The 13,071-nt window shown below is 40.7% G+C and overlaps 1 protein-coding gene across 1 annotated transcript; it reads right to left on the minus strand.

Annotated features, from left to right (window-relative positions):
- Window positions 1–5,047: 5,047 nt before the first annotated feature.
- Window positions 5,048–7,549, minus strand: LOC124991538 (disintegrin and metalloproteinase domain-containing protein 1b-like). The gene has a single exon (XM_047562201.1). It carries the CDS (start codon window positions 7,547–7,549, stop codon window positions 5,048–5,050), a length of 2,502 nt encoding a protein of 833 aa, XP_047418157.1.
- Between the last annotated feature and the right edge of the window lie 5,522 nt (window positions 7,550–13,071).

Consider the following 13,071-nt stretch of genomic DNA (forward strand, 5'->3'; position numbering starts at 1 on the left):
TTTCTTTTTTGAGACAGGATTATACTCTATTGCCCAGGCTGACCTTCAACTCCTGGGCTTGAGTGATCCTCCTGCCTCAGCCTCCTGAATAGCTGGGACTGTCAGCAAGCATCACCACACCCAGCTTTATTTTGGTTCTTCTTTATGGGAGGAATCATACTAGACTTCTGGGATCATTTCTACACTTCCCCATAGTCCTGTGGCAGGCTGAAAACATGTAATATATAGGCCAAATATACAGGTCACCACTCCACATAAAAAGTTAAGTAGCCAATCCAGGACTCCCCTGCAGAAACTTCCTTCCTCTTGCTCATCTTGGTCTTCTGGCTGGCTTATCTGTTGTTCTGGAAATATCCAGTCCCAATGTGTGAGAACCAGCCCTAAGGTGCTATGGGATAAATAAAGAAGCAAATGGATCCAGTAGTGCACATACTGCAATTTCTTGGAGACTTACTGATACAAGTTTGGTCCCAGGCAACAGTAAGACCAGTGAACTCCCACAATTTGGGCCGGGAGAAGGGGTTTTATGTAGTAGTCAAGACAAAAGTGACTTTATCCCCAAGCCAGAAAGTACCTAGTTTATATCAAGCCAATTATCAGAGATATCAGGTACATTCCTGATGCAGATATCACCAGAGTCCCAGTTGTAAAGCACCACATACCACATTAGTTTTGTTTATTTTTAGTGTGCTGGAAAGTATGCAGAGAAAACCAGCTTGGGTTACTCAGCAGTCATCATGGGGTTACAGTTCACAATGGCTACATTAAGGACAGTGGGAATACCAAGATACTATGTAGACATGGTAAAGACCACGTCCCAAGACCTAATGATAAACAGCATATTAATTAATAAGACAATGAAAATATTTCTACTTAAAATCTCTTTCCTTACCTCTTTGTCCTCATCAGTTTGAATTCTGCTCCCAGTAGGTTCTCTATAGTATAAGACTTTTTTTTTTTTTTTTTTGAAAGATTCATTTGAAAAGCTCAGAGACTCTAGATTTCTCTGGCTTCTTCAGACCTTATAGTGAACCCCTTGCATTCTCCCAGGAATGAAAATATCACTGGACATGGTAGAACATACCAGTAATCCCAGCTACTCAAGAGGCTGATGCAGGAGGGATCACAGGTTTAAGGACAGCCTGGATGGCTTATGAGTCTCAAAAAATACATTTGCAAGAACTGAAATTTGGTGATTAAAAAGCATATAGAATTATGAAATAAAATGGATTGAGGATATACCTCAGTGGTAGAGCACCCCTGGGTTCAATACCCAGTACCAATTAAAAAAAAAAAAAAAAGGCCAAAACCTTTCCAGTTTCAGGCACTTATTTTCAAATTGGCTTGCTATATTTTCCAGTATCTATTGGATATTCAGGAATTCTGTTCTATGATCCAATAAACACCTCATTACTTATCTCTGCTTTCTCACTTAAGAATGCTAATATCACTCAAGTCTTGAAATTACATATAGTTTGTCCTCATCCACCCATATTTCTGAGTTTGTTGGAGGTTTATCAGTGCTTTTATTGTAGCTGCTGTTTGCAGGGTTTGATTTTGCCATCCTAGTTTTTTCTGGTTTTATGGGTGTGATTTGAGATTATAAAAACTATACTGCTGCTGGCACCTTCTCCAAAATCTCCCTTACTTTTTCCTATTTAAGTTTGTCTCTGGTCATTAAAAATTAGAATATGACATCTGTGGTGAATCAGTTTGTTTCCATAAAACATGATGTGAAATCTATATCAAATTTTATTTGAAGATTATAGAAATTTTCCTACTGTATCATTAAAATTATTTAACCCATCATAGAGACCTGGTGAATTAGTAAGACATGAATTCCTTTTCATGGGACAACAGTACTTTTCTCTCAACATCTTGATGATGCTTTATTTGGGTTGCATTAAAATATAGTCATCATTTATAATCCCTGGGATCCCAATAAATCACTTCCTTTGAAGAGCTTATGTATAACATGGACCCCTCTCCAAGGTATAATGAGTCTTAAAAAAAACATAGTGTTACTTATATTGTACAAACAAAACAATTCTGTATAGTTTCTACCTAGAAGAAGGTCTGAAAAGACACTAAACTGATAATAATGGTTTGCTATGTGAAGGTGGGGAAAGGTTTGAGGTTAGGAATAGCTTTAAAATGGAACCTTAACCTAATAATTCACTTTTTTTTTTACTTCTATAAATCACTTTATAATACATAATTTGCATACTATAAAATTCACCCATTAATAGGTACCATCTGATGGGTTTTTTAATATTTATAGACTGTAATAATTACTATAATCTAATTTTAGAGCATTTATGTCACTCCAGAAAGAAATATGCCAGTTAGCAGTTACTCAAATGTTGCCACCAGCTTCTTACGTCCCCATTCTAGGCAATCACTGATCTTTTAGATTCTATGGATTTGTCTATTATGAACATTAGTATAGACGGAATCATACTATATGTGCCTTTTCCCACTTAACATAATGTTTTCAAAGTTCTTTAACATCATAACATGTATCAGTACCTCATTCTTTCTTATTGCTGAATAATGATCTGTTGTATGAATATGCTAGTTTTATTTTTGTTTTTGGTATTGGGGATTGAACACAGTGGTGCTTTACCAGTGAGCTACATCACCAGTCCTCATTTTTTTTTTTTTTTTTTTTTGAGACAGTGTGTCACGAAGTGCTGAGGGCCTCACCAAATTGCTGAAACTGGCCTTGGATTTGTGATCCTTCTACCTCAGCCTCCCAAATTGCTGAGATTGTGGGCATGCACCACTGTACCCAGCTTGCACCATTTTTTTCCTCAGTACATGAGATTAAACCCAGGGGGGCTTCATTTTTTAGCTACATCCTCTGCCCACCCTCTTTGATTTCATTTTGAGACAAGGTCTCACTGAGTTGTCCAGTCTAGCCTCCAATTTATGATCTTCCTGCCTTAGCTTTCCAAGTCACTGGGATTACAGGCACGTGCCACCTTTCTCAGCCATGGTCCATATTTTAAGGTTGGCTTTGGTTAAATTGTTCACTTGTTCAACATTTATTGAACATCTACAATTAGTTGTACCTGAGATCTAAGTGAGATGCCAGCCTTCCTTTCCATGCTGTCAGGATCTAGAAGGGGAAAAGACACTTTAATCCATAATGACTACACAATGCAGTGGGTTCTTGTGTTTTTTAAGAGGAGGAAAAGTTTGATTTGGGTTCACAGTCAGTTCATGGCTGGCCAGCTCCATTCTCTGGCCTGGGGTGAGGTAGAACATTATGATGCAAGAAGGCTGCTCATATTATAGCAGTCAGGAAGCAGAGAGAAAGAGTGAGAGACCCCAAGAGCAAGCAAGCAACCTGCAGTAAGTTCTTCATAGAAGTCAATGTTCACTTGAAAGGATTTTGTTTCAGTAGTCACTGAGAAAGAAGCCATGTTCTAGCCTATTAAGGACTTAACAAACATCTTCCTCTCATTTTTTACTGAAGAGAAGTACTCAAGGGGCAATAGAAAATAAATTCAGTCATACCTGGGGAGTTGTACAGGTTCCACCACTTATTATCTAGTTTGAGAGCAAACTCTTTTTTAAAATTTTTTATTATAATTTTTTTAAATTATAGGTGGACACAATACCTTCATTTTATTTTTATGTGGTGCTGAGGATCAAACCCAGGGCCTCATGCATGCTAGGCAAGTGCTCTACCACTGAGCCACAAACCCAGCCCAAGACAGCAAGTTCTTTGATCTCTGTTTATTCATGGACAAGATGGAAGTTTCATTGGGAAGTTAAAAGATATCCTTTTGGTGTTTGCAGTGTTGGGGATTGGATCTGGGATATGCGTATGCTAGGCAAGCACTCTAGAACTGAGCCATTCCCAATCCTGAGAGGGTTAAATTAAGACAATGAATGTAAAATGGTTAACACAGTACTTGGCACAGAATGAGTAGTGTAAATATTTTGCTTTGTACTTTCTTCCCAGAGAAGTAATTGCTACTTCCAGAACTCTGTTACCTTACAAGAAAGATTTCTTCTGATGGTCAATCAATAAGTTATTAATTTAAATATTTTTAAAAGAAAAATAGAAGAGAAAAAATTCAATTTTATACACATACTCAGTACTGTGGGTAGGCAGGTATTTTTATACTATTATAAAATTAGTATAAACACAATTACCTAGCTCTAGGTGATGTTCTTTGACCATGAAATGTCTGGGGGTGTGAAATTCATCACTAGACAACTAGAACAAAGGAGGTTTAGGAAAAATACTCTGGAAGAAAAAAGATGTTTTGGGTAATTAGGAAGTATGGCTGTAGGAAGCATCTAGAAATACTGGGATATAGTAATAAACTGAACATATATACATCATGTCACACATCTACAGATTTAGAAAGATGATTATGTTCAATGCTGGCTTCTTAACCCAGGGACTACTAGGATCTTCTTCCTATTCAGATACAGCCCTTACCACAGAGCCACAGAACAAAGTGGATTCAATAATTACCCTATTCAGAACATGAAGACATGTCTAACATGAATACAATGCAACTTTTTTTCTGAATTTTAAAATTGCCTGCTGAACAAATGCACATTTATTAGGCAAGTTAGAACAATCAAGCTCATGACCAAATGTCCTTGCATGATAGATAGTTGTTGCTTGAAATGAAAATCCCAGTGATGGTAATAAATTCAGAAACATACTGTACCATATGTCAAATGATGTACATGAAAGAGAGCATGTCCTGAAAAACAGTTTCTGGTGACTGAAAAATACTGACCCAAAGAGACAAGGACATTGATGTCCAAAGGCACATGTGATAAGTTCAAGTAAAAGGTGTAAAAACAAAAAGTACTAAAATATTTAATATATCAAATAAACATTTATTTAAAGGAATAATAAAAATGGAGGAATCCATACTCCCACATTAGTGTAGTTTCAGCCTGTAGAGTTGCACTCAGAGCCACTGAAGCCCTCAGTTCTCATTTAACTTTTGCTTTACTGAGTCTCTCATTCCCATTCCGTGCGCAAGGAGTTTGATACATGGGAGTCATCCTCCTATTCTGCTGGTGCCGGTTCTTCTGGTGGTGGCTCTGCTGGGGCCTCTCCTGGGGCTGGCTCTGCTGGGGCCTCTCCTTCTGGAGGTGGTCCCTCTGCAGGAGCTGCTTCTGGAGGTGGTCCTTCTGCAGGAGCTGCTTCTGGTGCTGGTGCTGCTTCTGGTGCAGGTGCTGGTGCAGCTTTTGAGCTTTTAAACATGCAGAAGCAGCAGATCAATAGAACTAGTAGTATTATTCCAATTAATATAATAAAGATTAATAGTGTTTGGTCTAGAGCCTCTTCTTGCTTTCGGCTAATGGTTTCATTTTGTTCACTTTCGTCACTTCCCGGAGGAGGAGCTTCCACTTCTGCCCCACCCACAGGGCCACTGTCAATACTACCCCCATTTCCTACCTTTGTGCAGTCAGGAGGTTCAAAGCCAAAGTCACAATGACAGTTCCCTAAATCGTTGCAGACTCCTTTCCCATTACAAGTTACATCTGCCTGACAGTCAAATTTGAGCTCAGTGGCATCTGTACAACTAAATTTTTGGCAGTTTTTCTTTGTACCACAGAAAGTGCCATTATTCACATCCCCAATGTCGATGTTGTCAGTGTCTTTGAAGGAGTCCATGCTCCAGCACCAGTCATCTCCATGAGGGATCTGGAGCACTGTGTAGTGCTCCTTTATTTCTGGTAAAGCCAAAAGACCCGTACAAATAATTTTCCCACACAACTTATTTTCGTCTGCGCACTTAACGTAGTTTGGATTTTCGCTAGTAGGATGGCCACAGTTTCCAAACCGGTCCCCTCTGCCATTTATCGATGTGTAACACTCTGCTGGGCCTGATGTTGAACTACCCCCAAAAACATTTGAGCACTGAACATCAGGGTCCATGCATAAACCTTTAAGGCACTGGAATGTTTTTCGACATACTGTGCCATCTTGCTTATGCCTATCTCCAGGACACATTGAAGAACTACCATTACAGTATTCTGCGAGGTCACATGCTCCTGACACAGCACGGCAAGAGTGTCCACTAGCTTGAAATTTACATCCAGAACAACAGGGTTCATTACTACACTGAGCACCCTCCTTCAGTTTGCATTCCGTGGTACAGCATTCGCTATTTTGACATTGAGTACCACAGTCACACTGCTCTGATTGTTCAATCACACCATTACCACAAGTAGGCTCCTGCCTCTTGTGGCTTCTGTACCACGGCTTGTTAAAGAGGCAGGTCCCTTTGTGTTCTTGAAGGAAACGGTGGAAATCCTCAGAGCTGCAGTTGCTGAAGCCGCTTGCTTTGGTGATATTTTCACGCATGAGGCAAAACGGCTTATCTTTACAAACGCAGGCCGCATGGTCATGCCGAATGCCCAGGTTGTGCCCGAGCTGGTGGACCATGAGCGCCGCAAACAGGAGGACATCCTCGTGAGGGAAGGATTCGACAGCCGCCGCAAAGCCACTTGAACAGGCACCGCTGAGGAATGCCTGGCCCTTGTTCTCACCAGGATGATGCCCAACGATCAGGTGGGCAACATCGTGCCTCACGCGACTCGAGAGATTCTCTTGTCTCCAGCTGTTGAAATTCCTGAGTGTACCTTGCAGGTCCACCGGGACCTCTATGAGGTCCCCCTCGGTCCAGATCTCCATTCCGGCCAGCACCACCTCTGTGTTTATGCCCCTGGTGAAACTGTTGGCCAGAGCAATGATGTCCACAACTCTCTGGACGGTCTCACTGACGTTACTGCCCCACATCTGGAACCGCTCGTTGTTGACCACGACAAACATCTCCACGTACTTGGTGAGTGACCACAAGTAGGACAGCGCCTGCAATTGAAGAGGATTCCTCCTCCCTTCTTGCTGGCTGGTGGATGCCGGTCTGTCTTGGGACGGGACGCCACAGGAGACTGGAGCTTGTGGGTCCGTGGTGAATAGCACGTGCTCAAACTGCTTGGAAGAGAGCTTGGGCTTGATGCTGTAGGATGTCTCCTCCTTGATCAGGATGCCCCTGAGGCCCGAGCAGGTGTTGACGGAAACAAAAGAGCCTGGCGCTCCTTCTATGTAGCCCTCATAGTGGCAGTCGTGTGAGATGGAAGGCATTTCTTGCCCCAGGATGCCATTGTGGTAAGTGTAGATGGGGAAGTCACTTACAAAATAGTCTCTCCTCACCTTCAAATGAAGCAGCTGCTTCTGGCCTTGCATAAATAGCATGTAGGATGCCTTTCCCTCTGGGTCTTCACTCCCCTCGACTGTCAGACTCTTGGGGATGACTATTTCATAAGAAGAGTAATGTGTGGATTCCATATCACAACATATGCTTGGGAGAAAAATTATCCCTAGCAGCAACATGGTCACCAACCTGACACACAAAAGTCTAGGTGCTGGCTCCAGCCTCAGACCCTTCATCTGGGGAGCCCAAGTCTGAAGCACTCTTCTAGCCTCACGCCAAACCATGTGGGGTTTCCGTAGAGAAGATGGGGAAGCGTCAGAGTCTCTCACCAAGGCTAACACTGACATGGCCCCAGTGAGTCAGTTGATACTGTGGATCCTCTGTCCATCGATGGCAGCCCTTCCTGATATGCAGACTCTCAGATGCAGGTCTGAGTGTCAGATCTATATGGGCTGCCTACACAGTGGTTACTTCCCACCTCTGAAAGCTTAGCTTTGTGGCTCGGTCTCAACTGGTCCTTCTGATCTCTCTGATACCTTTCAGACACGTTCCATTTCTGGTGATGTCCTCTTTCAGAGTCAGCTTCAGTGCTCCGTCACCAAAGTCCTTTTGATATGATGGAGGGATGTATCATGAAGCATTACAAACTGTATATTGGAGGACTATCTTGAGAGAGTAAACAAAATCTCCATACCTTCCTCCACCGGGCCACACGGAATACCCTTCCCCCACCCCTCCTGTTGTCAGTTGCTCGGCTAACTCCAAACATTCCAGAGCAGGGGGCTTGGAGATCTCTTTCTAGTGGGCACACTCCATCACCCTTTTCCTCTCTTCTAAATCCCTTGCTCTGTAGCACATGAACATCTGACCCCAGGGTGATCTTTCCTGCTCAGTGAAGCATTATAGATGTGTACACATCTCAAAGATCAGTCTGTTAGATCCAGCTAGTAGGGTGGCTGCCCTGCACCTGCTGTAGAGCCCAGTGAGCTGGTGACCTGTGGTAAAGGGATAATAGTATGTTTTGTTTCTTGTGGCCCTGGGAATTGAACACAGGCTTTTACCCGTGTGAGGCAAGCACTTCACCACTGGCTGTACTACAGCCCAGTAGCACTGTTTCTGTAACATCATCATCATCAATTTCTCAAGTTGATTTTATAATGCTGTCCACAAATGTGTATGGGAGATGCCAGCTGAGCAGCCTTCTGTTAAGTGTGATTACCACGCCACATTGGTTGGTATCTCCAGGACCAAACCCTCTTAGTGTAGCCCTGAAATGTTGGTATCCTCGATTATGGCTATTGAAGGCTCTGTATCCTGGAAGTCTCTCCTGTGTTAGACCATAATCTCCACTTTTTCAGTGGCCACTTCTGTTTGCTCATCCTGACCCCACTCTCTCCCTCCCCAAGAGATAGAAGACTGCTTATCCAAAAATGAATGATCAGGGACTGGGGTTGTGGCTCAGTGGTAGAGCACTTGCCTGGCGAGTATAAGGCACTGGGTTGGATCCTCAGCACCACATAAAAATAAATTGTGCCATCTACCACTAAAAAAAAATATATTAAAAAAAAAAAAGAGTAGATGAACAGGAATTGTTTTTTGAATGAATGAAGTACTCCTAGGTGTGGGTGCTACAGCGTCTCATCTGTTGAATGTCAGTTGATTGTACTTGCTTTGTGTCTGTCCAGATGGGTAGAAAAGGTCTTCGGAAAGGCTCACATGCCACTTACTGTTGACTAATACACACTCATGGTCTCCAAATTTCCCTCCTACTATAGTTTGTGGATCATTTCACTCATCTAATTTCTTCTTTTAAAATTTTTTTACTTTACTTGTAGATGGACACAATACCCTTATTTTATTTATTTTTATGTGGTGCTGAGGATCAAACCCGGTGCCTCACATGTGCTAGACAAGTGCTTTACCACTGAGCCCCAGCCCCAGCCCTCATCTTCATGTTTCACTGAAAATCTCTAGAAAGCAGTTAAAAGTACTTCCATGTGTAGACCCTCGAGGGATCCACTTCTGCCTAAATCTTCCCCATTATATTGGTCCCTTTCTTAAGGTGGTCCTTTCACTCTCATGTGAGGGTCTCCTTTCATTTCTGTCTCTCCTGGGCTTCACTTTTACACTGGTCCCTTTTCTCTTTTATATCTTAAACATTTGTCCATTGGCTGAACATACTGGTGTGCTGTAATATCTTTCCTTAATAAAACCTTTCCTTTCAGCCTATGTAACTCTCCAGTAATGATCCACATCTTGCCTTTGTTTCGTAATGAGTCTCTAAAAGTTCACATACTTGCTCTCTCTATTCTTCATCACCTCATTCCTCTTTTTAACATTATTAACATTCTTATTTTTCAACATTTTTCTAAAAATTTTGTATTGCAACGTAGTGTTTGTACATCTTTGTGGGTTATATTGTGATAATTCAATACATTGTACAGTGTATAATAATCAAATCATGGTGATAAGCATTTCCATCTCTTCACACATTTATCATTTCTATGTTTTGGTTTTGAAATATGTCATTGAGTATTTTAAACCACAGTTATCTTCCTGTGCTCTAGAAAAATGAACTAATTCTTTCTCTTAGTGATTTTAGTGCCTCTTATTTATAACTTCTTTCCTCCCCCTTTTTGTTTGTCCTTCCCAGTCTAGTGACTACTCTTACATTCCATTCTTCCATGAGTTTACTCTTTCTACAAATGCGTGAGAACATGTGGTACTTTTCTTTCTTTCTGGCTTATGGTGCTTAGCATAATGACCTCCAGTTCCATCCATGTTGCTGTAAAAATGACAGGATCTCATTTCTGTGGCTGAATAACATTCCATTGTGTGTATATACCACATTTTCTGTATTCATTCTTGCTGTTTTGAATAGTGCTGCAAGGACCATGCTAGTACATATGTCTTTTTGGTATCTCCTTTGGCTGTTTACCTAGTAGCAGAATTGTTGGATCATATGGTAGTCCTATTTTTAGTTTTTTGAGGAACCTCCATACTGTTTTCCATAATGGCTGTACTAATTTGCATTTCTACCAACATAAGAGTTCCCCTTTTCCCACATTTTGCCAGTTTTTGTTATGTTTTATCTTTTCAAATGGAGGTGAGGTGATAATGGTCATTTTGATTTGCATTTCCCTGATGATTAGTGAGATTGCACATGGAGTCATGTACTCCTTGGCTTTTTGTGTGTGTTTTTTTGTTTTCTTTTCAGGTTTGTTTTTTTTTTCCCCTGTACTGAGAATTGAACCCAGGAGCACGCTGCCACTGAGCCACATTCCCAGCCCTTTTTATTTTTTATTTTTTTGGCAGTACTCAGGATCAAAACCAGGGCTTCATGCATGCCAGGCTGGCACTCTACCACTGAGCCACATCCCCAGTCCCTTTTTTATTTTTTATTTTGAGATGACCTCACTAAGGTTGCTAAATTGCTGAGGCTGGCCTCGAACTTGTGATCCTTCCACCTCAGCCTCCCCAGTTGCTCGGATCACAGGTGTGCACCATAGTCCCCAGCTATGTTTTCTTTTGAGAAGTGAGTGTAGTTCTTTTAGCCCATTTTTAAATTGACTTTTTGTTGTTGTCATTGGGTTTTTTTGTTGTTCAGCTTTTTTAGTCCCTTATAGATTCTGGATATGAAGTTCTTATCAGATGAATAGCTTGCAGGTATTTTCTCCCATTCTGTAGGCTCTCTCTTATCTCTGTTGATTCCTTACCTATTCAGAAGCTTGACAAATTCCTTTTGTCCATTTTTCCTCTTGTAATTTGTCCCGTTGTCACTCCTATCTAAAAGTTCATTGTGTACACCAGTGGCTTGAAGTGTTTCCCCTATGTTTTCTTGTAGTGATTTCAAAGTTTCAGGATTTACATTTTGATCTTTGAACCATTTCAAGTTGATTTTTTTTTGTGTTTGGTTAGAGGAAAGGATCTGTTTAGATTCTTCTGCATATGTACATCCAATTTCTGCCAGCACCATTTATTGAAGAGACCATTTTTTCCTCCACTGTGTGTTCTTGATACCTTTGTCAAATCACTTTGCACAATTAACATGGATTAATTGTGGAGTTCTCTATTTTGGTCCATTGTGTCTGTTTTTTGATGACAGTGCCACACTGTTTGGTTACTATAACTTTGTAGAATGTTTTGGGAGTAAGGTGTTATGGTGCACCTACGTTGGTTGGTTGGTTTTTGTTCAAGATTACTTAAACCATCCTGGGTCATTTATGGTTCCACATGAATTTTAGGATTGCTTTTTCTATTTTTTGTGACAAAGGTCACTGGTATTCTCATTGGAATCACACCAAATCTGTAGATTGCTTTGGACAGTGTGGTTGTTTTAACAGTGTTAATTTTTTCAACACAGACTATCCATTTTTTTTTTTTTGGTGTCTTCTATAATTTTTTATATTGGTGTTCTAAATTTTTTGTTGTAGAGATCTTTCATTTCTTTGTTTAAATTTATTCCTCATTAATTTTGTTTGCAGTTGTTGTTAAGGGGATTGCTTTCTTAATTTTTATTTAAGCAAGCTCACTATTGTGTATAAAAATACTACTGTTAAAAAAATGCCACTGTTTTTTTCTATGTTGATTTGGTATCCTGCAACTTTACTGAATTTATCCATCAATTCTAACAGCTTTTTAATGGAACATTTAGGTTTCTCATTGCATAAAATTATGTCATCCTGCAAACATGGATAATATGTAATTTTTTCCTTTTCAATTTGGATACCCTTTCATTCTTTCTCTTGCCTAATTGCTCTTCTAAGGCTTTGAGTACTGTGTTAAAGAGAGTGGTTGAAGTGGAAATCCTTCTCTTGTTCCTCATCTTAGAGGATATGTGTTCGACTTCTCCCCATTCAGTATAATATTGGATTATTTTTTTGTTTGCTTGTTTTTAATATATATAGCTTCAGTATTTTGAGGTATGTTTCTTCTTTACCTAATTGGTGGACTTTTTAATCATGAAGGGATGTTGAATCTAGCACATGCTCTACCACCAGTTCCAAGATGTTGAATCTTACTGATGCTCTTCTGCACCTATTAAAGGTGGTACAGTTTGTGTCCTTCATTCTCTTGATAGGTCGCATCATGTTTTTTGATCTGTATATGTTAATCCATCCTTGCATCTCTGGGGTAAATTCCCATTTGACCATGATGTGTGATCTTTTTGATGTTCTGCTAATTCTGTTTGCTAGTATTTCACTGAGGATTGTGCCTCCAAGTTCATCATGGATATGGGTCTGTAGTTTCATTTTTTGGTCTCTGTGTGTGGTTTTAGATTCAGGGTAATATTGGCCTCATTAAAAAATTTGGCAGAATACCTTCCACTTCAGTTTTTCAGAATAGTTGAAGAACTGGAATATCCTCCTCCTCCTCCTCGTTTTCCTCCTCCTCTTCTTCTCCTTATTCTGTGTGTGTTGTGTGCACACATACTCAGCATCAAACCTAGGGCCTTGCCCTAGTCTTTTCTTTAAATGTTCCCTAGAATTCACCAGTAAAGCCATCAGGTCCTGACCTTTTTTTAGATGGGAGATTTTTATTCATTCCTTCAGTCTAATTTCTCTTTATTGCTATGTTTAGAGTTTGTCTTTCTTCTTGAGAGCTTGTTCGGAGGTTCTAGCAGGGGAGCACAGCTACTCGTATACTCTTGACCAAAGAATGATCGTCCTCTATCGGGGAAGGTCGCTCTCTTTGACCAAGCATGCAGCTTCCGGAGGGACGCACATGGAGCAGTGAGGAAGGAAGGGGACACCTGCCTAGCTAGCCAGATCAGCCGAATCAACCCTGGCAATCAATGGGGTGACAGATGTCGCAGCCAGATCACCCTCACATCCTTCTTCTTGATTCAGTTTTGGTAAGTTGTGTGTGT

The sequence above is a fragment of the Sciurus carolinensis genome, chromosome 8, assembly GCF_902686445.1.
Source record: "Sciurus carolinensis chromosome 8, mSciCar1.2, whole genome shotgun sequence".
NCBI classification, from domain to species: domain Eukaryota; kingdom Metazoa; phylum Chordata; class Mammalia; order Rodentia; family Sciuridae; genus Sciurus; species Sciurus carolinensis.

Coding starts and splice junctions, on each gene's coding strand:
- LOC124991538 (XM_047562201.1), bottom strand. CDS start 7,549: ATGTCAGTGTTAGCCTTGGTGAGAGACTCTGACGCTTCCCCATCTTCT.